We start from the raw sequence: 27,113 nt of genomic DNA, 5'->3' as shown, positions 1-27,113 counted from the left end.
TAGCAATTAGGAAGTTGGAAAATAATAACCTTAGGACAAAGGATGGCAAGTCAAGTAAGATGAGTCTGAAAAAATCAAGGGGTTGTACATAAAAATGGAGGAATAATTGTCAAGAAGTGGCAGTAAGAATCAAGGAAGATATTGACCTTGACTTCCACATCTGAAGGAGAACTTAAGAAACCTGCAAAGTGAAGCAGTGCCCTGAGAACCAAATTGTAATTAGTGCAAGGAGGTAGAAAGAAAGCACAAAAACATGGTTAAGGACGTGAGGTAGTTTTTTACCCTGCAGACTGGACAGTGGAAAAAATAAGGAGAGGTAGTTATGCATAGATATGGATGTGAGAGTTGGACTGTGAAGAAAGCTGAGCGCCGAAGAATTGATGCTTTTGAACTGTGGTGCTGGAGAAGACTCTTGAGAGTCCCTTGGACTGCAAGGAGATCCAACCAGTCCATTCTAAAGGAGATCAATCCTGGGTGTTCATTGGAAGGACTGATGCTAAAGCTGAAACTCCAATACTTTGGCCACTTCATGCGACGAGTTGACTCACTGGAAAAGAGTCTGATGCTAGGAAGGATTGAGGGTGGGAGGAGAAGGGGAAAACAGAGAATGAGATGTCTGGATGGCATCACCGACTCAATGGACTTGAGTTTTAGTGAACTCTGGGAGTTGGTAATGGACAGGGAGGCCTGGCGTGCTGTGATTCATGGGGTCACAAAGAGTCGGACTCGACTGAGCGACTGAACTGAACTGAACTGAATACATTCTTTTTCATATTCTTTTCCATTATGGCCTTTTCACAAAGTGTTGAATATCGTTTCTTGCGCTCTCCAGTATGACCTCGTTGTTTATCCATTCTATATATTCCAGTTTGCATCTGCTAATCACAGCAATAATTAACACAATGCTGTAAATCAACTATGCTTCAATTAAAACACTAAAGAAAGAAAGAAAAGATTAGGAGAGAGGATACCTGTTGGGAGCAGAGTGCAGTTTGGACTAGAATGGCTGCACATGAATGTGAGAAGATATGTTATCCGAGGCATTTAATTCTTGGATAGTAATACGAACCCACTATCCAGAGACAACCAATGCAGTGTCACTGGAATTTTTATTGCTGTAAAATTTATCATCATGCTAAAATTCAAAGTGATAGGAATTTTCAGTCTTATGGAATTAAATACCCATAAAAGTGAAATGTTTTTGGGAATTCCCTGGCAATCCAGCACTTTCAGTGTTGGGGCTGGGGCTCAATCCCTGGTAGGGAAACAAAGATCCTGCATTGTCATGGCCAAAATAAAAAAAAAGTAAAGAAAAAAGAAATGTTCTCCATGTTGCCATTGAGTAGAAGAATTTCTAATGGCATTGAAAAACTTTCATTATAGAATATCAAATACAAAATCAGGAAAACAAACCATATACAGTAAAATTTAAATTTTATTAAAATTTCTATCTGCATGGAAAAAGATATTAATTTCTTTATAGTAAATGTATCACTAAATGGTGGAATTGTGTTATTTTAATTTTATTCTTAATATTTTCCTTATTTTTACATTTTATAAGATATCTTTTTCATTAAAAAAAAGCATTTTAGTAAGAAAAAAAGAAAAACAAAATTATAGACTTTAGGAAATTAGATACATTTAAATACCCCAGAACTCCATACCTAAAATTATAAAAAAATGTGGTTTACTTACTCTGGAAGTTTGTATTCTGCAGATTTGTTCTTTACTCAAGTTAAAAATTGATAAATAATTTAAACACCAAGTAAATGGCAAAACGAAAACTGCATAGGAGACAGTTACTTATACTTGGATTTCATGGAATCTAAGTTTAGTAGATGTATTTATTCTAAGAAAAATGTTCAAAGAAATTTGAGGTACTATTATATGAATCATCTGTTAACCATAAATCTAGAATAAACATTAATATGGATTGAGTGTTTTGTACTTCCTAAGGTATGGCTATTTAATAAGATAAACAACGCCATGAACAGGACCGATATCACTAGCAGATAGAAGTGTGTAAAGAGTATATAACAAGATCACCTCCCCAAGATGCCACTGAAGCTGAAGTGATAAATCTCATGTTATTTAATTCATGTCAATAATTAGCTTCTAGAGTTTTGTTTGTTAGATTCAACCAAGGAACTCTTTCAGGGAAACTTGAGCAGATATCTTGCAGATAATTGACATTGTTGTAAACAATGAAGAGTGCCAATATCTTGGGATAAATAAACCATCTATGTAGGAAAACAATTAAAGTCTATTTCTTGTGGAAGTAGACTTTCAAGTAGCATGTTGTTGATACAACCCCAAAACTTAACAATCAGCCACTAGTCCCCTCTCTTTTTTTTTTTTTTTAATTTAGCCATGGATGATCATTGCTGGTACATCAAGAGATGTTACAAAATAGTGATATTCTGTCTTTTTTTTTTTTTTTTTCAGTTACTAACTGGGATAATCAATGAAGAAAAACTTTCTCAGTTTCAATCTGATTATCTGTTACTGCAGTTGGTGTTGGAAAGTCCCTCATTTGCCAGTTCTGAAATTAAGTTGGTTCACTAGCATCTTCTAACAGCATCAAAATGCAGTTTTTTTTCTTAAAGGTATCATTATGAATTCCTAGATCTGAACATATTTTATGTAGCTCAATCTATTGTAGTTATTATCCTTGATATAGTCAGCATTTCCATATATGGACTGCAGGAGATGCTCCAGATGGGCTCCGGAGTTCTTTTCACACAATCCCAGACGCCTGTGCTGTGCTGTGCTGTGCTTAGTTGCTCAGTCGTGTCTGACTCTTTGTGACCCCATGGACTGTAGCTGCCAGGCTGCTCTGTCTATGGGGATTCTCCAGGCAAGAATACTGGAGTGGGTTGCCGTGTCCTCCTCCAGGGGATCTTCCCAACCCAGGGATTGAACCCAGGTCTCCTGCATTGCAGGCTGATTCTTTACCAGCTGAGTCACCAGGGGGGCCCCTTTTGCTCTCCCACATACAGCAAAATGCAGAAGGCTCCTTTGCTCTCCCACATACAGCAAAATGCAGAAGGCTACCTTTCTTGCCTCAGTTCTGTACTCAATTATTTCTCCTATGAACCCTGTTTTCTTTCTTTTTTAAAAAATAATTATTTACTTTGGCTGCTCTGGGTTGCTTTGTGTGGGCTTTCTCTGGTTGCGGCCAGGGAGGGCTACTCTCTTTTTGCAGTGGCTTCTCTTGTTGCAGAGCACAGGCTGTAGCAGTCAGCCTCAGTTGTTGCAGCACATGGACTCAGAGTTGTGACCCAGGGGCTTAGTTGCCCCGTGGTATATAGGATCTTTCCGGACCAGGGATTGAGCCCGTGACTCCTGTATTGGCAGGTGGATTCTTAGCCACTGTGCTACCAGGCAAGCCCACCCTGTTTTCTTGTAATGGTAAATGGTAGAGACTACAATCCAGACCATATGGGTAGGATTCACAGGCTTTGATACACTTAAATCATGCTTTCAGTTTCTATATTTCTTTTTACAAGTGTTCCCATTTTACTCAGAGCAAAATTCTTTCAATGAGCCCTAAGGCTCAACATGATTTGGATGTCATCTTTCTTCATCTTTACCATCTGTGGGTCTGTCTTTGGGTTGTCCTTTGCTGGAAATGCCCTTTGCTTAGATATGTCCATAGCTCAGTCTCTCTCTCTCTCTTCAAGTCTGCTTAATCTTACCTTCTCATCGAAGCCAATCCTGTCAAATTTATTTAAAGATCACAACACTATTTGGCTCCCTCCCTAAATTCACTCCCAATGTCCTGTGTTTTCTTTTTTAAATATCACTTCTCATTCTCTCACACACTTTACAATTTATCTATTTATTTTCCTCCTCCTAAAATGTAAGCTCCACAAAGGCAAAGATTTTGGTCTCTGCTGTGCTTAGGACAGTACCTGCACATGGTAGGTATTCAGGACCTACTTGTCCAGTGAATAAAATGGGTGAAACCTTAGGATATTTCTGAATCACCATGCATACCTAGCTTGTCAGTATGCCTTAATCTTCAGAGAAACAGATTGACTTTCAAGCAAACAAAACTCATTAAGAAACTAAGTTATACTCCAATATATGGAAACAGGTCCATGAATTTCAAAACTATTTTGACATTTCTGGGTGTGTGGTCAGACTCTGAACAATGTTTCTGCATTCATTTTTGAAAAATAAGTATAATTTAAACTGAGTCTCCATCAGTAAGAAAAACAAGTATCAGAAATAGATATACCCCAATGGATAGAACTTACTATTGCCCCAGAGAAGTTTAGTCTGCCTAAGTCCCATGTTTTCCTATTTAAATTGATCAACTATTAGTAACAGGCCCCAGGCTCTACTTTTGTATAAAAATAGTGATTAAAATTATTTTGTTTGCATGATCTTTCCAATTCCCATAGATTAATGAATTCTGAGGAATTTTAAATTTATGCTGGAGAAAAATTGGGGCACCACAGTGTTACTGGATTGAGCACTGGACTGAAAGGGTGTGGAAGATGTTGGTTGTCGACTTGGTCATTAACTAGCTGGGTTACCTTGGGCAAGTCAAGAATCTGAACTTAAGACTTAAAAGCGTCTTTGAGTTGACTCACTGGACTGGAAAAGACTCTGATGCTGGAAGGGATTGCGGGCAGGAGGAGAAGGGGACGACAGAGAATGAGATGGCTGGATGGCATCACTGACTCGATGGACGTGAGTTTGAGTGAACTCCAGGAGTTGGTGATGGACAGGGAGGCCTGGCGTGCTGTGATTCATCGGGTCGCAAAGAGTCAGACACGACTGAGCGACTGAACTGAACTGAACCTCCCTCCAGCTCACACTGACAGGAGATAGTGATATGGAGACAGTACATTCTGTTACTGGAAAGTTCAGCTTTAGGTTGAATTGCCGTTTGCCTCTTTTTATTTCATTGATCACTTTTGTGTCTTCCAAAGAAAACACTTCAGTTAGCTACTCCTCTGCGGAAGGTATTTAGCGGGGTAAGAACACCATCTCTTAAGACTTCCAGATTTTCAATTTAATTCCCTCACTTCCTATGTAACTTTCCTTAGGTTACATTTCTAAGTTTCACTTTCCTCATCGGTAAAATGGGCATAATCATAGTACCTACCAGATGGGAAAATTATTACTATTTTAAAAAATCATTTCATTATTTATTTGGCTGTGTGGGTTCTTAGCTGCAGTACTGCCGGGTCTTCAGTGCATTGTGCAGGATCTTTAATTGTGCTGCACAGACTCTAGTTGTAGCACATGGGATTTTAGTTTCCTAACCAGGGATCAAACCTGCATCTCCTGTATTGCAAGGTGGATTCTTAACCCCTGGACCACCAGGGAAGTCCCCAGATGGGATTATTATTAATATTACTATTATCCCACATGAGATACTTTTAAATATTTAAGAAGAGTCATTATGCTTTCCCATGATTTTTATTTCTTCAGGTTAACTATTTCCAAGTCCTTAAAATATTGTCTAGAATGATATGGTTTCCAGAAGCCTTGTCTTCATCCTTAGGTTACCTCCTAGTTTGCCACTCATCTTCTTTTTAAAAAATATTTATTTTGGCTGGGCTGGGTCTTAGTTGCAGTTCTTGGAATCTTCATTGTGGCACAGACTCCTTAGTTTTGGCATGCAGGAGCTAGTTCCCTAACCAAGGATCAAACCTGGGCCCTGCATTGGGAGCAAGGATTCTTACCCACTGGACCATCAGGAATTCCCACCACTCTTCTTCTTAAATGTGGCACCCAAACTAAAAAAACTGTATTACGATGTACAAAATACTGATGATGATGAAATCATTCCTTCCAGTGATCTAAACTTTGTGCAGATTGTATTTTAAATCTGTTTACTCACATATAAAATGTGTAAATACTAATAATGCCTACTCACAGGTTACTGTAGGAGAAACCAAGATGATGTATGTCAAAGCACCGTGTACAATTAGGAGAACTATAGAAGTGTCAGTCATGATTTTATACCAGTATTTTTCATTAAACAGTGAAAAACTCATGATAGGTATGAACTATCAGTTGTCAAAAATGTTGTTAAAATTAAAAAAAAAATACGTCACTTGACTTTCCTTCCTTTCTCTCTTTTGTACTGGGTCTTAGCTGCAGCATGTAGGGTCTTTAGTTGCAGCACCTTTAGTCGTGGCATGAAGAATCTTTTTAGTTTTGGAATGTGAACTGTTACTTGCAGCATGTGGAATCTAGTTCCCTGACCAGGGATCAAACCTGGGCCCCCTCCCTGAATTGGGAGTCTCAGCACTGGACCACCAGAGAAGTCCCCCCTTTTACAATCTTAATGTTCATATAGAACAAAGAAATTTTATACTATGAAATATCCAGTAAGCCTAAATCATGTTTTGTTACATTAGTTAATTTTAAAAGAACTAATTTCATTTATGTTAAAAAGTTTTTCTTGTGAAGCACAAGACTGAAGACAACATTCACCTTCTAAAATAGTTTAATTTCAATCTCTAATTTCTTTTACTGAGATTTAATTGAAAAATTACCTATTGGTGTTGAAACAGGTGGAAAGCTTTGTGTCAGTTGTTTGTTATTAGTCAATAATAAAACACTGCAGAAAAAAAAAGTGTGACCCAGTTTCAATGTAATCAATAAAAACCTAAAGGGGAAATGTATAAAACCAGAGAGATTACACTATGTGGACCTTTTTAATAGTTATTACCCATAAATCCTTTGCCAAATATAAAGCCCTCAAATTATAACAGTGGCCATTTATCCATTGCTTCTGTCCCAGTCTGTAAGAATTACCATAACAAAATACCAGACTGGATGGTTGAAACAATGCAAATTAATTTTCTCATAGCTCTGGAGGCTGGAAAGTCCAAGATTAAAGTGCCAGCAAGGGAGGTTTCATTCTGAGTCTCTTGTCTGGACTTGTAGACAGCCATCATTGCACTGGGTCCCCACATGACTTCTTTCTTGTGGGTGCATATGAAGAGGGAGAGAGTGAGTTCTCTGCTGTTTCTTCTTATAAGGACACTCATCCTATCCGACCAGGGCCCTACCTTCATGACATCATTTAACCTTAACCACATCCCCTGAGGCTCCATCACCAAATATTGCCACACTGGAGTTAGGGCTTCAACGTAAGAATTTTGGGAGGGCACACATACTGAATTCAACAGTTTCCAACTTTTTTCATTTCTTTTATCTCTTTTGGAGAATTTAGATCATATCATCATTGCCCACCTTAAATGTACATACTGAATTCCATATAATTAGACAAATTTATAATGCGAGTCTTTACACTGAACTAGGCACAGAGTATAAGAGGTGAAAGGGCAGTTTCTGCTTGAAAAGAACTCACTCTAGGACCAGAAAGAAATAAACCACTAATTAGAAACACAACATGCTGTGGGTCATTTTGTAGTGTAACTTGAAAGGATCTTATTTTACCTCATTTTCATCATCTCCCTGTGGTACAACTGATCTTCGTCATTACCTGGGACAGTTTTCCAGCACTAATTTCTTTTCCTCATCAGCCTGGATTTCAAGGTCAATTTTAACACCACTTTTACCTGCACTCTCAATTGGCCCATCACGGCTCTACTCCTTTTGGCCAGTTTATCCCTAATTTTGGAATAATTCATTGATCTGCTTTCTGCTCCCATGTGGATAAACCCCATAGGACAACAGGTAAGAATTATGCTGATTAACTATCACACTTGGCAATTTTCAGCCTCATTGGGCACTTTAGCACCAAAAGGCAAATCTCTAACTTGTCTGTAGTCAACTCAATTCCTCTCATCAGTCCACAGTATCTGATGACAACTCTTATCACACTTTCTAAATTCCTCATCTCATTCTTTCCTGAAGACCACTTTGCCTAATACTTTGCAAAGATGTCCTTAACTCCCTCAATTTTCACGCTGACCAGTGCTCTGTATTAAATACAAGGCAACCTCCAGCTCCATTACCCCAAGCAATTATTGCTTAGTTCACACCCTCGCTTTCTGAACTCCTCGATTTTCCATCTAGTTTGTTTCAGATATGGTAGTTGAATTTGAAAACAGATTTCTGCTTCCCAGTTTTTGTTTGCTGGTACAAAATAATTTCTATGATTTGACCTAAACTTGCCATGTCTTACTTCTGGAACATCCCGGGACTCAACTCTTAGATCACTTCTCTTATATTTACTCTCTCAGTGATCTCACTTTATGGCCATTCACATGCTGTTAGCTCCCAAGTTTATTTCTCCAGCTTAGAGCTCTCCTCTGAACTTTCACATCTAACTCAAAATCTCATTTGGGTATCACATGTCATCTCAAACTTAATATGTTCAAAATCAAGCCTCTGTAAAAATGCTCTTTTGGGGAGATGGACTTATCTCGATTGCAGTAATGGTTTCATGGGTGCATATTTACAGAGACTCATCCAACTGTACACTTTTAAAATGAACCATTTATTGATTTATATTATATATAATTATATTCAATAGTTAGGAGGCAAGGGTCAAGTTTCTGACCTCAGTAATCACTGTTTGCAAACATTTTCTTCAAATGGTGAATTCTATGAGTATTCTGAAATGCTCTTTCCATTGTTAACTCTTTTGAAGAGAGCATAACTAAGGTAAAGTTTCCAAATAGGATGGATATATTATACTGGATTCAGTGTGGGATTCTGTGAGATTTAATCTATATCCCGTTATAAGTCAGCTGCACAGCGTGTCAGGACCTCAGATTGACTAGTGGTCAGAGGATGAGGCCAGGATTTGTGAGAATGAGACCAAGTTTGGTTTTCATATTGGAAGGGTACCCTTCCTCCACCTCAAGATGATCCACAAAAACTGTAGCATGCTTGAATTTTGACTTATCTGTACATAGGAAAGGAAAAAGGAAAGTGGAGCCACTCAGTTGTGACTCTTTGCGACCCCATGGACTGTAGCCTACCAGGCTCCTCTGTGGGGTTCTCCAGGCAATACTGGAGTGGGCTGCCATTTCCTTCTCCAGGAGATCTTCCCAACCAGGGACTGAACCCAGGTCTCTCGCATTGCAGGCAGACGCTTTACCCTCTGAGCCACCAGAGAAGCCTGGTTATCTGTACATAGGTTGGCATTTAAAAGCTTAAATTTAATGGGGAAACTGGTTTAAAAACAGCCAAAAGTTCTGAGGCTGGGCAAACAGAAAGGATTAAGAACTGTATAAGCAGTTCAGAGGACACTTGATAAGGAAGCCAAGTGCAATGGATATTGGATTTCTGGCAATATAACTAGTTTGGGCTTCCCTGGTGGCTCACTTCAGTTAAAGAATCTGCTTGCAATGTGGAAGACATGAGTAAAATCCCTGGGTTGGGAAGATCCCCTGGAGAAGGGAATGTATTCTGACCTGGAGAATACCATGGACTAGGAACCTGGAATGTCAGGAAAATGAATCAAGGCAAACTGGAAGTGGTCAAACAGGAGATGACAAGAGTGAACGTAGACATTCTAGGAATCAGTGAACTAAAATGGACTGGAATGGATGAATTTAACTTAGATGACCATTATATCTACTACTGTGGGCAGGAATTCCTTAGAAGAAATGGAGTAGCCATCATGGTCAACAAGAGAGTCTGAAATCCAGTACTTGGATGCAATTTCCAAAATGACAGAATGATCTCTGTCCGTTTCCAAGGCAAGCCATTCAATATCACGGTAATCCAAGCCTATGCCCCAACGAGTAACGCTGAAAAAGCTGAAGTTGAACAGTTCTATGAAGATCTACAAGACCTTACAGATCTAACACCCAAAAAAGATGTCCTTTTCATTATAGGGGACTGGAATGCAAAAGTAGGAAGTCAAGAAACACCTGGAGTAACAGGCAAATTTGGCCTTGGAGCACAGAATGAAGAAGGGCAAAGGCTAATAGAGTTTTGCCAAGAGAATGCACTGGTCATAGCAAACACCCTCTTCCAACAACACAAGAGAAGACTCTACACATGGACATCACCAGATGGTCAACACCAAAATGAGACTGATTATATTCTTTGCAGCCAAAGATGGAGAAGCTCTGTACAGTCAGCAAAAACAAGACCAGGAACTGACTGTGGCTCAGATCATGAACTCCTTATTGCCAAATTCAGACTTTTTACGTTGAAGAAAGTAGGGAAAACCACTAAACCATTCAGGTATGATCTAAATCAAATGCCTTATGATTATACAGTGGAAGTGAGAAATAGATTTAAGGGACTAGATCTGATAGAGTGCCTGATGAACTATGGACGGAAGTTTGTTACATTGTACAAGAGACAGGGATCAAGACCATCCCCATGGAAACGAAATGCAAAAAAGCAAAATGGCTGTCTGAGGAGGCCTTACAAATAGTTGTGAAAAGAAGTGAAAAGGAAAGATACAAGCATCTGAATGCAGAGTTCCAAAGAATAGCAAGGAGAGATAAGAAAGCCTTCCTCAGTGATCAATGCAAAGAAACAGAGGAAAACAACAGAATGGGAGAGACTAGAGATCTCTTCAAAAGAAATAGAGATACCAAGGGAACATTTCATACAAAGATGGGCTCGATAAAGGACAGAAATGGTATGGACCTAACAGAAGCAGAAGTTATTAAGAAGAGGTGGCAAGAATATACAGGAGAACTGTACAAAAAAGAGCTTCACAACCCAGATAATCACGATGGTGTCATCACTCACCTAGAGCCAGACATCCTGGAATATGAAGTCAAGCGGGCCTTAGAAAGCATCACTACAAACAAAGCTAGTGGAGGTGATGGAATTCCAGTTATTTCAAATCCTGAAAGATGATGCTGTGAAAGTGCTGCACGCAATATGCCAGCAAATTTGGAAAACTCAGCAGTGGCCACAGGACTGGAAAAGGTCAATCTTCATTCCAATCCCAAAGAAAGCGAATGCCAAAGAATGCTCAAACTACCACACAATTGCACTCATCTCACACGCTAGTAAAGTAATGCTCAAAATTCTCCAAGCCAGGCTTCAGCAATATGTTAACCGTGAACTTCCAGATGTTCAAGCTGGTTTTAGAAAAGGCAGAGGAACCAGAGATCAAAATGCCAACATCTGCTGGATCATCAAAAAACCAAGAGTTCCAGAAAAACATCTATTTCTGCTTCATTGACTATGCCAAAGCCTTTGACTGTGTGGATCACAATAAACTGTGGAAAATTCTGAAAGACATGGGAATACCTGACCACCTGACCTGCCTCTTGAGAAACCTGTATGCAGGTCAGGAAGCAACAGTTAGAACTGGACATGGAACAGACTGGTTCCAAATAGGAAAAGGAGTACGTCAAGGCTGTATATAGTCACCCTGCTTATTTAACTTATATGCAAAGCACATCATGAGAAACGCTGGGCTGGAGGAAGCACAAGCTGGCATCAAGATTGCCGGGAGAAATATCAATAACCTCAGATACGCAGATGACACCACCCTTATGGCAGAAAGTGAAGAGGAACTCAAAAGCCTCTTGATGAAAGTGAAAGAGGAGAGTGAAAAGGTTGGCTTGAAGCTCAACATTCAGAAAACTAAGATCATGGCATCTGGTCCCATCACTTCATGGGAAATAGATGGGGAAACAGTGGAAACAGTGTCAGACTTTATTTTTGGGGGCTCCAAAATCACTGCGGATGCTGATTGCAGCCATGAAATTAAAAGATGCTTACTCCTTGGAAAGTTATGACCAACCTAGATAGCATACAAAAAGCAGAGATATTACTTTGCCAACAAAGGTCCATCTAGTCAAGGCTATGGTTTTTCCAGTGGTTATGTATGGATGTGAGTTGGACTGTGAAGAAAGCGGAGCACTGAAGAACTGATGCTTTTGAACTGTGGTGTTGGAGAAGACTCTTGGACTGCAAGGAGATCCAAGTCCATCCTAAAGGAGATCAGTCCTGGGTGTTCATTGGAAGGACTGACGCTAAAGGTGAAACTCCAACACTTTGGCCACCTCAGGCAAATAGTTGACTCACAGGAAATGACCCTGATGCTGGGAAGGAGTGGGGGCAGAAGGGGACGACAGAGGATGAGATGGCTAGATGGCATCACCGACTCGAAGGACAAGTTTGAGTGAACTCCAGGAGTTGGTGATGGACAGGGAGGCCTGTCGTGCTGCAATTCATCGGGTTGCAGAGTTCGACACGATTGAGCGACTGAACTGATACAGTCCAAGGGGTGCAGAGTTGTACAAAACTGAGCAACCTTCACTTTACTAGAAAACACCAAATAGTATAATTGAAACCTAGTGTATTTTAAGATGATCTGGAAGCATGGTGTAAAGCTGAGCAAATTCTTACTGGCTAGTCTCTCACAGAGCTTAAGGTTCCTGTTATGTTTTGTTGCTATGCATTGTCTGAGTCTTTGTAAGTCCATGAACTGCAGTATGCTAGGCCTCATTTTCCTGAGCTTGCTCAAAGTCATGTCCATTGAGTTGGTACAATGAGCTTTCCCAACTTCCAGAACTGTACGTTTTGGATCCATTTTTATTGAATATTTATAGTCTCAAATGGACTTATTTCTATTTGGATCAAACTCTCAAATTGTAGTGGGATCCAACCAGTGCAATGAAAAATGTGTACATCATTTGAATCTTAAAGTGGACTGGGAGGGAAAGGGCCTCCTGTATTGCAACTGAGCTATAAGGGAAACCTTAAGTGGTCTAAAACGAAGTCTTATTTTTAAGTTTGCCTTGTTTGATGTCATGTTAGCCAATTTTGACAAGGACAGTTCTCCCTTAATCTTTTAGGTTTTTGGCTGTGCCACTCTGCATGTGGGTTCACCAACCCCACCAGCAGCCCCTACACTGGAAGCAGTCTTAACCACTGGACAGTCAGGAAAGTCCCCTTCAATGGGTCATTAAGCATTCATTGTTAAGCATGTAACATTTATTGACAACCAAGTGCCAGGTGTCTAGATCCTTAAGGTACAGGGATGCCAGTGCTCAGACTCTATAAACCAAACTTAAGTTCCAAATAAAGCAGAGTAAGGGAGATTGGGGGCTGATTGCAGTGCTAAAGTCTCATTTCCAAATGGACATAATAAATGCACCAACAAAGCTATACATGGAGATAGTTTGCTACCAGAAGAAACATGTCTGGGCACTCAACTACAGGCTCAGTCTCATGAATCTGAGGTACACGGGCCCCAAATCATCTCTTCACTTCAGCAGGCAAGCTAACACAAGCTAACACTTCAAGAGTTCATTCAGATGATAATATTGGCACTGACTTTAACATTTCAATACGGGAACAGGTTATTCATGCATCTATTTAAGGAAAATGATTAGGGTTAGGGCCCATCCGGAGAAGGAAATGGCAACACACTCCAGTATTCTTGCCTAGAGAATCCCGTGGACAGAAGAGCCCGGTGGGCTGCTGTCCATGGGGTCGCAGAGTCGGACGCGACTGAAGTGACTCAGCAGCAGGGCCAACCACCTTGGTTTAGATTAGATGCTATTGTTTACACTAACCCATTCCAAACAATGCTTGACCAGTTTTAACCCAGATTTTATCAGTGACCTTCCCTCACTGTTAACAGGTCCCATTCTCTCACAGTTAAATCTCACCCCATTAATTCAGGAATACTTAACACACTGATTATAACTACCATTTTCCACATTACTTATTCTTGCCAAACCAAATCATCTCTCCCTAGAAACCTGACTAAATATTCCACTGAAGAGTATACACTTTAACTTGGTGTAATTACAATCACACAGTTTTAAATTCAATTCAGACAGACAGGGAACCAAAGGCTATTCAAAATTATTTTAATTACAAGACTGGATAACTAGAAAAGAATTTTCATTCAAAATAGTTTCATAGGTAGAAAGTAATACACTGATTAACAGGTTATGATTCTACAGCAGTGTCATGGTCAAACAGAAATGCCTTGATTGTTATGGATGAATTATCTAGACTCGATGCTGGTTCAGAATCTATTTACAAACCAATGTAAAAATATAATCCATCTTGAACTTTCTTCCCACATCCATAAAATGGAGGTTTTCCCAATCACCAGATTCTCATCAGACAGACAAGTTAATCTTGCAGCACCAGCCCTAGGAAAGGAAACATTTGAGGTTTACAAAACTATCAACATTAAAAAAGTTACTGATTTTCAAAAATGCTGTTGTCCTCATAATGGTCCACCTCAGAAGCCAGATCCGTATAAGTTTTTTCAACAGAAATTCAGGTTCGGGATAGGATCATCATAGGTTAAGACCAAGGACACAATGTTTACTGATTTTTAAGCAAAACATCTCTACTCACAGAAAAGTTTCCACCTTCAAAATGTCACAGCACACCGACTTCTTTCAACAGGCAGACAGCAACCCCTCACTGTTGGCACAGAAAACCCCATTACTGTGAATTAAGTTTTTCCTCTATGAGGCACAACCTAACAGAAATCTGTTATAAAACTTCTCATATCTGCACATTAGTCTTGTCTCAGAAGCCGAATCCGTACATGCTTTTCTTCAGGCAATCAGCTTCGGGATAGGTTTCATCATTGATCAGACCAAAATCCATTAAGCTACACCACACGGACATTCACCACAAACCAGACAGAAATTACTGCAGCAGATGTAACTCAGGGTAACTTACTTTAAAATGAAGCTCCTCAGTGACACCCACAGCTTCATTAGTATTCATCAACCTGCAGAATGCTGTTAAAAAAAAAAAAATGTATATATTTTTCTCATTTAATCTAAGTATATAGAGATTCGAAGTACTAGTCAAACACATACCTGGTAAAGACCATCAGGTTTTAACCAAGTCATTTTCCAGCCAATATTGTCCAGCATGTTTTGCAATGTACCTTTGTATCTAAAAAAAAAGAATACAATTTCAAATGATGCATCATCTTTCCTGTAAATCAACAGGTTTATTCCGTCAGCTTAAAACTAAGCTCTCAACACTTACCTTAGCATCTCCATGTAACAGTTCCGCTACACCGAAATCCATCGTTCCTGACGGAGAATCAATATATTAACCTGCGGAAGAACATATTAAAAAATTAAGTATTGCCATAGAAGGTCATAGTTCAAGGTTTTCAGCACTAAAATCTTCCCCTCCAACAATTCGATTTGCACACAGCGCCACCTGGGCACAATACAACTCAGTTTCACGCAGCCAGGAGCTGCCGATTTTGAAATTAACTGTTGATATGACGACGTATCTAAGGCCTGGAAGTAAACGTTAAGCCTAATTCCCGCCCCAAATCCCAGGAATGTGGTTGTTTCCCGTGCACCGTTCAGGATTATCCAGCCGGTTTAGCAACCCGGCCGTGCGCAGCGCCATGACCACCAGCAGCAGCCTACGCACGCCTAAGCTCGAAGTCGGTCGCTACCGCGACCGGGGACACGTGGCGGTCCGGCGGCGCGTTTTCCACGTGTAAATACTCAACGCCGCACTCTAACCCTCAATTTCTGAAGTCTTTTTACAGTATCGCATGCCCCAACCCAAGCTGAGCCCCAAGTTCGCGCACACGACCGCCAGCTACGCAGACTTACCTAGTAGCTGCGACCCACTCCCAAGTTCCGACGTAAAAGACCGAGCCCCGCCCCCTGCAGTTCCTTATATAGTCTCTCCCAAGCCAGTCGGAGGCCGCCCCTCCCTCTCGCCTCTATTGGACCCTGCAGAGCACGGGGGCGTGGCCGGTTCCGGGGAGGAGCGAGAGCGCGCCAGGCGGCTCTTCTCTTTTGGGGGCTCGTTCCGCGGCGTGGTGCGCGCACCGCCCCTCCGCGGCGCGCACGTCCGGCTCCGGGCATACGCCCGCTGTCGCGCCGCTGTCCGTCGCTTCCGAGACTGGCTCTACGTGGCGCGGGAGTGGCGCCAGAATTTAAACGAACAGCGCCTGTAGAGGCGAGGCTACTGCCTACCCAGAGCCGAGTCAGCTCCGGACGCGTAGAGCGGCTGGGGGGCGGCTGTGGACCTGAGTTTAGTAGCGCAGGGCGGCCTTAGCCTGTGATCCGCTCAAGAAGTCGAGCTGGATGGTTGGCTGATCCTGGGGGAGTTGACGCCCTGAAGCCGCTGCGCGCCCTGAAAGAGAAATCGCCGAGCAGAAATGCTTGGATGAAAAGGCTTTGAAAGGGCCGCGATTCTCACCTTGTCCACAGTGAGAACGCCGCGCCTCTCCGGAGAGCCGGCCCGCTGCGCCGCCCGTGCCCAGCTGCGCTTTACCGGACACTCCCCACCCTCACGCTGCTGGGTGCCGGGCGCTGCTGTGAACACTGATCAGCGCAGAAAATTCTCCCCGAGACAGCAGACCCGAGAAGTACATCCTCCACTTGGCAGAGGAGAAAACTAAGACCTGCAGTAGCTAAGTAATTTTCCTAAATTGACACAACCATAAAAGAAAGAAAGAAAAAAACCTTTGCTATTAAAAAATAATTTGCACTAAATTCATTATAATGAATGCAGGAGAAAGATTAATTTGGGAAATTTTCCAGGATAATCTATCCAAACGACACTTTAATTCAGTAGCATTTATATATGCACGGGTGAAGACTGAAACCACTTAGCACACACGCACGTATATAAGGGTAAATATGGGGCTTCCCAGATGGCTCAGTGGTAAAGAATTCGCCTGCCCATGCTGGAAACGGAGGAGCAGGAGGTTCTATGGCTAGATGAGGAAGATTTCCTGGAGGAGGAAATGGCTACTCACTCCAGTATTCTTGCCATGGACAGAGGAGCCTGACTGGCTTAAGTCCGTGGGGTCCCAAAGAGCCAGAGGCGACTGAGCACACTCTGCAACGTGGGAGTACATGACATTTGGACATTTCAGCATCTGAAAATTCGGGTCTTCGCAGCACTCACTATTAATTATTATGTACATGTGGATTTGCTTATAGTCCTTCCCTGGTGCCCCGCTCTTTATTTTTCTGCCTTACCATAGTGCCTGGCATAAAGTATGTAGTCAGCAACAACTGATTGAATCAATGAACGAATATGTGCGGTGGCTTTTTAGAAATTTAAAGTGAAAAAAATTTAAAGACTCCAGAGTAAAAGCCAACAGTGAAAAGCAAATTTCTGTCACAGGAACCGAAGCGATGAAGTGTTTATATGGTTGGGCATTGTGTAGATTTGAAAATAGCGTTTTTTGTAACGTGCAATGTAGATTTTCCATATTGCTCATGTTTAAAAGCTAAACCAGTGCAAAAGGATATAAAGAGCAAAGTAAAAGTTCCTTTTCATATCACTGGGAATCTTTGCTATTACAGTAATTAATATTAATGGTTTTTGAAAATTTCTAAGCATATATAAATATATGTACACATTTTTTCACATACAAATAGGATCTGTCCTTTTTTGCAACTTGCTTTGCCTGTCATAAATATCATAGACCTCTTTCCATGTCAGTACATATAGATGACCTTGCTTATAGCCTGCAGAGTGTTCAGTTGGATGTGTCATAATTTCATAACTTCATAGCTTTTCACTATTTCAAATACTACCAAAGAGAATTATAGATGTATCCTAATGAACTTGTGAGACTTGTGGGATCCATTTCTAGAAGTGAGTCAAACGTTATGTGCCCTTAAATTTGTGATATGTATAACTTAATTGTCCCCACCCTACTTCCAGTCCAGTATTGTGTGTGTATTTGTTACTCAGTCGTGTCTGACGTTTTGCAACCCCATGGACTGTAGCTCACCAGGCTCCTCTGTCCATGGGGTTCTCCAAGCAAGAAAACTGGAGTGGATTGCCATTTCCTTCTCCAGTAAAATGGTGTATTGTGATTTTATTTTTAAATTAATTTATTTTATTTATTTTTAATTGAACGATAATTGCTTCCAATATTGTCTTGCTTTCTGCCGTACCTGAACATGAATCAGCAGTAGGTAGGTATCCATATATCTCTTCTCTCTTGTACCTGCCTCCCACCTTCCACCCATGTCACAGACTGCTGGGTTGAGCTCCCATACACCAAATTCTCACTCAGTTCAGTTCAGTTGCTCAGTTGTGTCTGACTCTTTGCGACCCCATGGACCGCAGCACGTCAGGTCTCCCTGTCCATCACCAACTTCCAGAGTTTACCCAAACTCATGTTCATTGACTTGGTGATGCCATCCAACCATCTCACCCTCTGTCGTCCTGTTCTCCTCTTGCCTTCAATCTTTCCCACATCAGGGTCTTTTCAAGTGTCAACTCTTTGCATCAGTTGGCCAAAGTATTGGAGTTTCAGCTTCATCTCCTGATGAAGTACTGATCTCCTTTAGAATGGACTGGTTGGATCTCCTTGCAGTCCAAGGGACTCTCAAGAGTCTTCTCCAACACCACAGTTTAAAAGCATCGATTCTTCGGCGATCAGCTTTCTTCACAGTCCAACTCTCACATCCATACATGACCACGGGAAAAACCATAGCCTTGACTAGACAAACCTTGGTTGGCAAAGTAATGTCTCTGCTTTTTAATATGCTGTCTAGGTTGGTCATAACTTTCCTTCCAAGGAATAAGCGTCTTTTAATTTCATGGCTGCAATCAGCATCCGCAGTGATTTTGGAGCCCAAAAAATATAAAGTCTGACACTGTTTCCACTGTTTCCCCATCTATTTCCCATAAAGTGATGGGACCAGATGCCATGATCTTCGTTTTCTGAATGTTGAGCTTCAAGCCAACCTTTTCACTCTCCTCTTTCACTTTCATCAAGAGGCTTTTGAGTTCCTCTTCACTTTCTGCCATAAAGGTGGTGTCATCTGCATATCTGAGGTTATTGATATTTCTCCCGGCAATCTTGATGCCAGCTTGTGCTTCTTCCAGCCCAGTGTTCCTCATGATGTACTCTGCATATAAGGTAAATAAGCAGGGTGACAATATACAGCCTTGACGTACTCCTTTTCCTATTGGGAACAGTCTGTTGTTCCATGTCCGGTTCTAACTTTTGCTTCCTGACCTGCATACAGGTTTCTCAAGAGGCAGGTCAGGTGGTCTGGTATTTCCATCTCTTTCAGAATGTTCCACAGTTTATTGTGATCCACACAGTCAAAGGCTTTGGCATAGTGAATAAGGCAGAAATAGATGTTTTTCTGGAACTCTCTTGCTTTCTCCATGATCCAGCGGATGTTGGCAATTTGATCTCTGTTTCCTCCTTTTCTAAATCCATCCTGAACATCTGGAAGTTCACGGTTCACATATTGCTGAAGCCTGGCTTGGAGAATTTTGAGCATTACTTTACTAGAGTGTGAGATGAGTGCAATTGTGTGGTAGTTTGAGCATTCTTTGGCATTACCTTTCATTGGGATTGAAGTGAAGACTAACCTTTTCCAGTCCTGTGGCCACCGCTGAGTTTTCCAAATTTGCTAGTAGCTACTTATAAAAAATAGCAGATAGAATCAGATGAATTCCAATACAGTTTATTTAACCCAATAAACCAAAACATTTTCATTTCAACAAATGATCAACATAAGTTATGTACTCAGTTCTTGAAATCCATTGTATGTTTTGCACACACAGCACATCTCTGACTGCCCACATTTCAAGTGCTTAATTGCCACATGGCTAGTGGCTGTTGTACTGGACAGCCGAGGTCTAGGTTGATTCATATACATATATAAATTTGAGCATCACTGTATTGGCGTTAAGTGCAGTACTGCACACCTGCCATATATTCCAGGCTTAGAAAAATAACTTCCATATTCCTTTTGACTCATAAATGAATAACTAACAAATGCAATGCAAAATAGAATGAATTTAGAGCTTGATTATCGACAACACTGCCCTCCAGTGAATACGGGTGATGGCCATGAAGCCAGTGCATAAGTCATTCAAGACTTCTGTCTGTTCAAGGACCAGAAAAATATACTGACTGGTGAAGCCATCAATTTTTGCTCCTACACCTAAAGCTGACAAGCAAAATTCTACCAGATATTTGAAATGAGTTAAGAAAGACCATATAAAGTCAGAAATGAAATTAGATGTGTCCTTTAAAAATTCAAAGTGAAAGTGTTAGTCATTAAGTTGTGTCTGACTGTTACTCCATAGACTGTAGCCCACCAGGCTCCTGTGTCCATGGGGATTCTCCAGGCAAGAATATTGGAGTGAGTTTCCATGCCCTCCTCCAGGGGATCTTCCCAACCCAGGGATTGAACCCAGGTCTCCTGCATTGCTGGCAGATTCTTGACCACTGAGCCCCAGGTAGAAGAATTTAGCATACTGAAAATAGCTTCTCATATTCTGTAGCAAACTTTCTAAGATCATCATTTTAATTGTTTTTTGGAGGAAATGTCCACTGACCCCTGGTACATGCATTGTGCTTCAGGGAAAGTTAATATGAATACACAGAAGTCCTTGCTCTTCCCTAAAGAGTTTAGTAAGAAGTAACCACCCAATTTTAGACACCTCTGCCTTTTTATTTTTTAATTTTATTGGAGTATGGTTATTTACAATGTTGTGTTAGTTTCTGCTGTACAGCAAAGTGAATCAGTTATATGTATACATATTCCACTCTTTTTTAGATTCTTTTGCCATATAATTACAGAGTATTGAGAAGAGTTCCCTGCGCTATATGATAGGTCCTTATTAGTTATCTGTTTTTATATAGTAGTGTAGACATGTCTGCTTTAAAAATCAGACATTCATTAAAACTTTTGAGTAAGATTATAGTATGAACCTAATAGAGTTTTATGAAGTGTCTGGAGGGAGGGAAAAATTAAAAAAAACAGAATTTAAAAATTTAGTGTGCTCATTTAGCTGAGATATTGTGAAGGACACCACTGTAATATTGACCATAGGAATGGAAGGCAGGGAAGAAAACATCATAAAGTGAGAACTTAAGTGCCATTAGGTGCTTGTATGCATTGGATCATGTACACTTCAAGACAGTCCTGGTTTATACTTTAAAGATGAGGAAAAGGAGGTACAGAAATCTCAGTTAACTAATTCCCAGGTCTTTCTGACTCCAGGCAAATAATCCTGTCCCTGGAACATGATATGGTAGTGTTGAAGGAGGAAATGATAGGATGTGGTGATCTGTGGGGAAGGAGAGGAGGTGGAGTGCAACCTAGGTAGCCAAGAGAATGGCAGCTTGAATGACAGAAAGAGGCAAGTCAGATACTACTGATTTGGGAGCAGGAATAAAGAAGATTTAGTTTGGGTTGTGTTAGATTTTAGAGGGAACACTTGGTTACATTTGTCCAGTGGACCATCAGAAATGTAGAACTGAAGCCCAGGAGAAAACTCAGGGCTAGAGAAGGCCATTTGGCAAACTAACAGTGGATGATGAGTGAAGTCATGCACAAATGTGTGTAGGGAGGAAAAAAGGGGCCTAAAATCAGCACTGCAGTGTGTGCAGACATCATTTGAACACATAGATAACATTTGAACACATAGTCAATACACATAAAGATCTGGTTAGATCATGAATGTATGAGAAAAAGTTCACTTTTACAGTTTTTGGTTAAGTCATGGGAAATATATGTATGCTATGTTAAGTGCTTGTGTGTGTGCTAGGTTGCTTCAGTCGTGTCTGACTCTTTGTGACCCCATGGACTGTAGTATGCTAGGCTCCTCTGTCCATGGGATTGTCCAGGCAAAGATATTAAAGTGGATTGCCACGCCCTCCTCCAGGTGATTTCCCAACCCAGGGATCAACACACATCTCTTACCTCCCCTGCATCAGCAGGTGGGTTCTTTACCACTAGCGCCACCTGGCTATGTTAAATAGTATAAACATAATTAACTTGTTCTTGTCAGCTTTCAGAAACAAGAACTATCTGATAAGGGATAATGTCCAAAAAATATGAAGAACTCATGCAACTCAATAGCAAAAACCCCTAACAATCCAATTTAAAAATGGATAGAGGATCTAATAGATTTTTCTGAAGATCTACAGATTGGTAACCTGTACATGAAAAGTTATTCAACATCACTAAAAAATATCCACCCGCAATGTGGGTGACCTGACTGGGTTCGATTCCTCATTGGGAAGATCCCCTAGAGAAAGGAATGGCTACCCACTCCAGTACTCTGGCCTAGAGAATTCCATGGACTGTATAGTCCATGGGGTCACAAAGAGTCAGACACGACTTAAAGACTTTACTTAATCATCAGGGAAATGTAAATCAAAACCACAGTGAGAAATCACCTCACATCTGTTAGAATGGTTGTTCTCAAAAAGACAAGAGGTACAAAATGCTAGTGATGACGTGGAGAAAAAGGAATCTTTGTGCACCGTTGGTGAAAGGTAAGTTAGTACAGCCACTATGGAAAACAGTATGGAGGTTCCTCAAAAAATCCAAAATAGAACTGCCATATAATTCAATAATTCCACTTCTGGATATTTACCTGAAGAAAACAAAAGCACTGATTTGAAAAGTTACATGCACCTCAATGTTCAGAACAGCATTACCTACAGCAGCCAAAATCTGGAAGCAATTCAATGGATGATTGGTTAAAGAAAATGTAGTATATGTACACAATGGAATATTATTCATCCACAAAAAGAATGAAATGTTAACAATTTGTGACAACCTAAATGGACCTTGAAGGGCCATACTGTAAGACCAATGACCAATACTGTATGATTTTACTTATATGTGGAATCTAAAAAAAAGAAAAAGAAAAAAACTCAATAAGACAGAGAACAGATCAGTGGTTGCCAGAGGTGGGGGATAGAGGGTGGGTGAAAAGGCTGGAGGAGCTCAAAAGACACAAATTTCCAGTTATAAATAAGTAATGGGGATGTCACATACAGTATAGTGACTATAGTTAATAATGTTGTATTGCATATTTGAAAGTTGCTAAAAGAGTAGGTAGTAAAAGTTCTTATTATAAAAATAATTCTGTAACTGTATGGTGACAGATGTCAACTAGACTCATTGTGGTGATCAGTTTGCAGTACATACAAATACAGAATTTTTACGTTGTACAGCTGCAATTAATATAATGTTGTTTGTCAATTGTACCTCAATAAAAATTTTTAAAATATGAGAATTAAAGAATCTATCTCTTAGTATAATATTCTTTTTCCCAGTGTCTAAAACTGAACTAGTAAACTCTAGGTTTAATTGTAGGACAGACCACTGTAAATTGAAGAAAATCTTGTGAATACTTCATGAAATAGTAGAGTGTTAAGTACATGAAATAGTAAAGCTAAAGAGCTAAATTGTGGGGGCGGGCGGAATTAGATATATGTGAAAAAATCAATAAGGCAGTTTGATACCTCAGCTAGGAATCCACAGGAGAGGTTAGGGCTTGAGTGTCATTGGCTTGAATAAGGTATTTAAAAAACAACAGTGAAATCATCAGGGAAAGAGTATAAACAAAGAGAAAGCCCAAGACAGAGTCTTGGCACACTTGAGAGTTCCAGCAGACATGGAAGTGCTGGAAAAGGAAACGCCTTGTGGGGAAAGCTGGAGAGAGTGATCTCAGAAAGAAAGTGAAGAGATTCAGGGAGAGATAGGCCAGTTAGCATGAATGCTTCTGAAAGGTCAAGTAGGATAACAAAAATGACCCTTGTGTTTGGAAGTGTGAGGATCACCAGTAAATAGTTTCAAGAGGAATAGCAGTTACGGAAGCACAGTTGAAAATGATTGAGGAGTAAGTGAGGTGAGAAAGCACCTCTGTACCCAGAGAGAGAGAATTGTAAGGTTGAGGGGATGCTTTTTATTTTCTCTTTCTTTTGTAAATTATGAAAGTTTGATAACACATTTACAGGAGACTTAGAAAATACAGAACAAAGTTACATATAGTTCCATTATATATTACAATTATTTTTAAGTAGATAATAAGATTTTTAGTTGCAGTTTCAATATCAAACTCTCAAAAATTAATAGAGTGAGGATACAGAAAAGTAGAAGGATATAGTAGACCTGAAAAGCATCATGAACCAATTCAACATAATTCAGATTTATACAATTTTCACTTTACAGTAGAATACAAATTCTATTCAAGTTCCCATAGACTATAAACCAAGAGACACTGGAACATATCCAGGAACATAAAAAAAAGTGCAAAAATGTCATAGTCTATGACCAACCTAAACAGCATATTGAAAAGCAGAGACATTACTTTGCCAACAAAGGTCCGTCCAGTCAAGGCTATGGTTTTTCCCGTGGTCATGTATGGATGTGAGAGTTGGACTGTGAAGAAAGCTGATCGCCGAAGAATTGATGCTTTTGAACTGTGGTGCTGGAGAATACTCTTGAGAATCCCTTGGATTGCAAGGAGATCCTACCTGTCCATTCTAAAGGAGATCAATCCTGGGTGTTCATTGGAAGGACTGATGCTGGGGCTGAAGCTCCAATACTTTGGCCACCTCATGCGACGAGCTGACTCACTGGAAAAGACTCTGATGCTGGGAGGGATTGGGGGCGGGAGGATAAGGGGACGACGGAGAATGAGATGACTGGATGGCATCACCAACTCGATGGACATGAGTTTGAGTGAACTCCAGGAGTTGGTGATGGACAGGGAGGCCTGGCATGCTGTGATTCATGGGGTCGCAAAGAGTCAGATACGACTGAGTGACTGAACTGAACTGAACTGAAAGGTGTTGAAATCATACAGAGTCTGTTCTCTTATCACTGTGGAATTTTGTTAGATATCAGTATCAAAAGATACATGAAAACAACCCAAATATTTTCATGTGCAATGTGACGTTTACCATGAGAGATCTTTGACTTAGCCAATGAAAGCCTCAATAAAGTTAGAGGACTAAAAAAACACAGAGAGTGATTTCAGAGAAAAAAAATATTTAAATGAGAAATTAATATCAAAGATACTTTTAAAAACTCCATGTATTTGAAAATTAAATGGGGAAACTGCTTCTTAAATTGGAGATGGTTGAGCATCTTTGTATGTTCATGGGATTGATTTAGTAGAGGGTGGAGGATTATGATGCTGGAAAATGAGGCAAAAGTTACAGGAGCAAAATCTTTGAGAAGATGAGACCTTTTCCAGAGTACAAACAGAGGTCTTTGTAACCTTTGAATGTTAGAACAGAGTTAAGGTAGATATTGGAAAAAACAGTCACAGGTAGCCTATGGAAACTTGCATAACTGCAAAAGAGCACGCCTTGGGCTTGGAATGTTTTCTTACATGGAAATAGGAAGTCCTCACAGCCTGTGCTGGCTATGATTTGTACTTTCTTCATTCTGCTTTAAGCATGTGCATTGTGTGATTCCCAGGCAACCCCACTGCAATATCTGTTCCTCATGGGGAGAGAAGGGGGTCCTTCACCACCACAGGAGGGGTGCATGTAGCCCATCTTCCCTCTGTTCGCTAAGGGGCAAGAGGCGCTGGCTGTGGGAGAGCCACACTCACTACTGAGGCTGACCTTGCTCTGTCCTCTGTTTGAGTGACATGTTTCATCTAGTGCCCGTGAGTTGTGTCTTTCTTGGCAGCTCTGATGCCTGCAGACTCTGCAATAAGTTGACATCTTGCTATTACTTCTTCTGGTGGTAGGCAACAGGTAACAATACTTGCTTGACAATCTGGTGCACTGAGCAAAGTCACCCACAAAGTACAACATGGCACAAGTTTCATTGGTGCAGCCATTCAGGCTGGTGCCATCTCCCTGCAGGAGATGGACTCCCTCTAGTTGAGTGGGGATAAATAAGATGTTGACAGTCTCCTGGTCAACAAGGATAAACTGGGTGATGGATGAGGGCAGAATGCGAGAGGTGGGCCCTAAAATTTTTTTGGAAAACTAACCTAGCTTCTAGTCACCTTCATACTCCCACACCAGCCTCTAACTTCCACACGGAAGGGGTTGTAGATGACACCCAAGGGGAGTCAAAGACCCCTGATAAGGAAGCTCTGCTTGATCTACGTCTCTCTTTTTTTAAAATCTCTTAAAAGCCCCAAGTAAAGCTAGTTTTCACTCAACACAAAGCCACTCATGGTGTTGCTGAAAAATGTAACTCATGAAATGAGGTCCTTCTCTGAGAATGAAATATGAAAACTGAAAAACAGATAAGGGAAGAGGCCAGGGGAGGCTCATGTGACTTAGGCAGGGCACCTATTTGATAAGGAGGCCTTGCAACCCTACATATCTCAGACTGAGTGCTGCAGTCCAGGAAAACTAACTACTGACCTCTTGTGTTTTTGGAACATGGCAACTAATAGGGCAGAGACAGAGGTAAGACAATGTAACTCCTTCTTTTTTTGGCTATGCCACACAACTTGTGGGATCTCAGTTTCCTGACCAGAGATTGAACCTGGGCCATGGCAATGAAAGCTCAGAATCCTGACCCCTATGCCTCCTGGAAACTCCCCAATGTGGCTCTAGATCTGGATTGCAAAGAGTATGAGCATGGTGTTCCCAACAGTGGCAACATCCCTAAAACTAGGAGGTCCTGGAAAAACATTCATAAAACCATAACTTCATTTCAGGTAAAAGCCATAGATACTGACTATAGAGCCCTGACCCTGGGAATGTCGGACAATGCAGTGGAGGCCTTCATACGACAAGGGCCTCTCCAGGAGAAGACTGTATTATCCTTACTGTTGTCCTCTAAAAGGAACTATGGGCCAGACGTAGAAAAGTTCCACTGAATGTCCTGTTTGAGATAAAAACAAAAGAATGGTTTCAGTGGTTTCCATCAACTTGGGCTGAACAGAGAAACCAACAATGGGAAGCCAAGCCCAGGGTCCAAAAGGGAACTCGAGACCAACAAGCGAGTAATACAGGAGAGAACAGGGTCAACCCACAGAGCAATATGGCTTTGGTAGTTAACACTGGATAGACAGGGACTTCCCTGGTGGCCTGGTGGTTAAGAATCTATCTTCCAATCCAAGGAACATGGGTTCAATCCTTGGTTGGGGACCTATGAGCCCACAAGACGTGGAGAAACTAAGCCCCCATGCCACAACTAGAGAAGCCTGCACGGGGCAGCGAAGAGCCCACGTGACACCACAAAGACTGATGCAGCCAAATAAATAAAATATTTTTAAAACTGGATAGACAATGCAAAGATTGATGAGATCCCTACAGAAGACTTCTACTAATGTTATTGGACGGGCAGAAGTCCCTCTAAATTAGAAGTTAAGCTCAAATCCCATGTTCCCTTTGTGTTGGATTAGCTGGTATAAAATGACTCAGACACTCTCCAAGCAATCCAAAACAAATAGGACTCACTGAACTCACTAGCTAAGCTGGTGGTGGTAGTGGACAACCGAATAGCCTCGGT

The 27,113-nt window shown here is 40.9% G+C and overlaps 1 protein-coding gene, 1 long non-coding RNA gene and 2 other non-coding genes across 4 annotated transcripts in view; 1 reads left to right on the top strand and 3 right to left on the bottom strand.

The window, feature by feature from the left end:
- Positions 1-13,734: 13,734 nt before the first annotated feature.
- On the bottom strand, positions 13,735-15,531 carry LOC129561185 (uncharacterized). Its single transcript, XR_016038435.1, has 6 exons — positions 15,492-15,531; positions 14,902-14,972; positions 14,727-14,805; positions 14,584-14,645; positions 14,251-14,319; positions 13,735-14,039 (listed from the first exon to the last, which is right to left on the bottom strand). It is a non-coding gene; the product is annotated as an uncharacterized LOC129561185 (long non-coding RNA).
- On the bottom strand, positions 14,129-14,198 carry LOC129561342 (small nucleolar RNA SNORD50). The gene has a single exon (XR_008686967.1). It is a non-coding gene; the product is annotated as a small nucleolar RNA SNORD50 (small nucleolar RNA).
- Positions 14,425-14,494, bottom strand: LOC129561343 (small nucleolar RNA SNORD50). Its single transcript, XR_008686968.1, has one exon. It is a non-coding gene; the product is annotated as a small nucleolar RNA SNORD50 (small nucleolar RNA).
- A 10,617-nt stretch (positions 15,532-26,148) lies between the features above and the next one.
- Positions 26,149-27,113, top strand: part of LOC129560798 (WD repeat-containing protein 43-like) — a 153,885-nt gene continuing 152,920 nt past the window's right edge. The window contains exon 1 of the mRNA XM_088840479.1: positions 26,149-26,460. Coding sequence (XP_088696605.1) covers positions 26,149-26,460 — 312 coding nt within the window. The remainder of the gene's footprint in view (positions 26,461-27,113) is intronic.

This window comes from Moschus berezovskii, chromosome 10, assembly GCF_049115385.1.
Source record: "Moschus berezovskii isolate FMDL1 chromosome 10, NW_MosBer_1.0, whole genome shotgun sequence".
Lineage (NCBI taxonomy): Eukaryota > Metazoa > Chordata > Mammalia > Artiodactyla > Moschidae > Moschus > Moschus berezovskii.
This window is presented reverse-complemented; position numbering and strand designations above follow the sequence as displayed.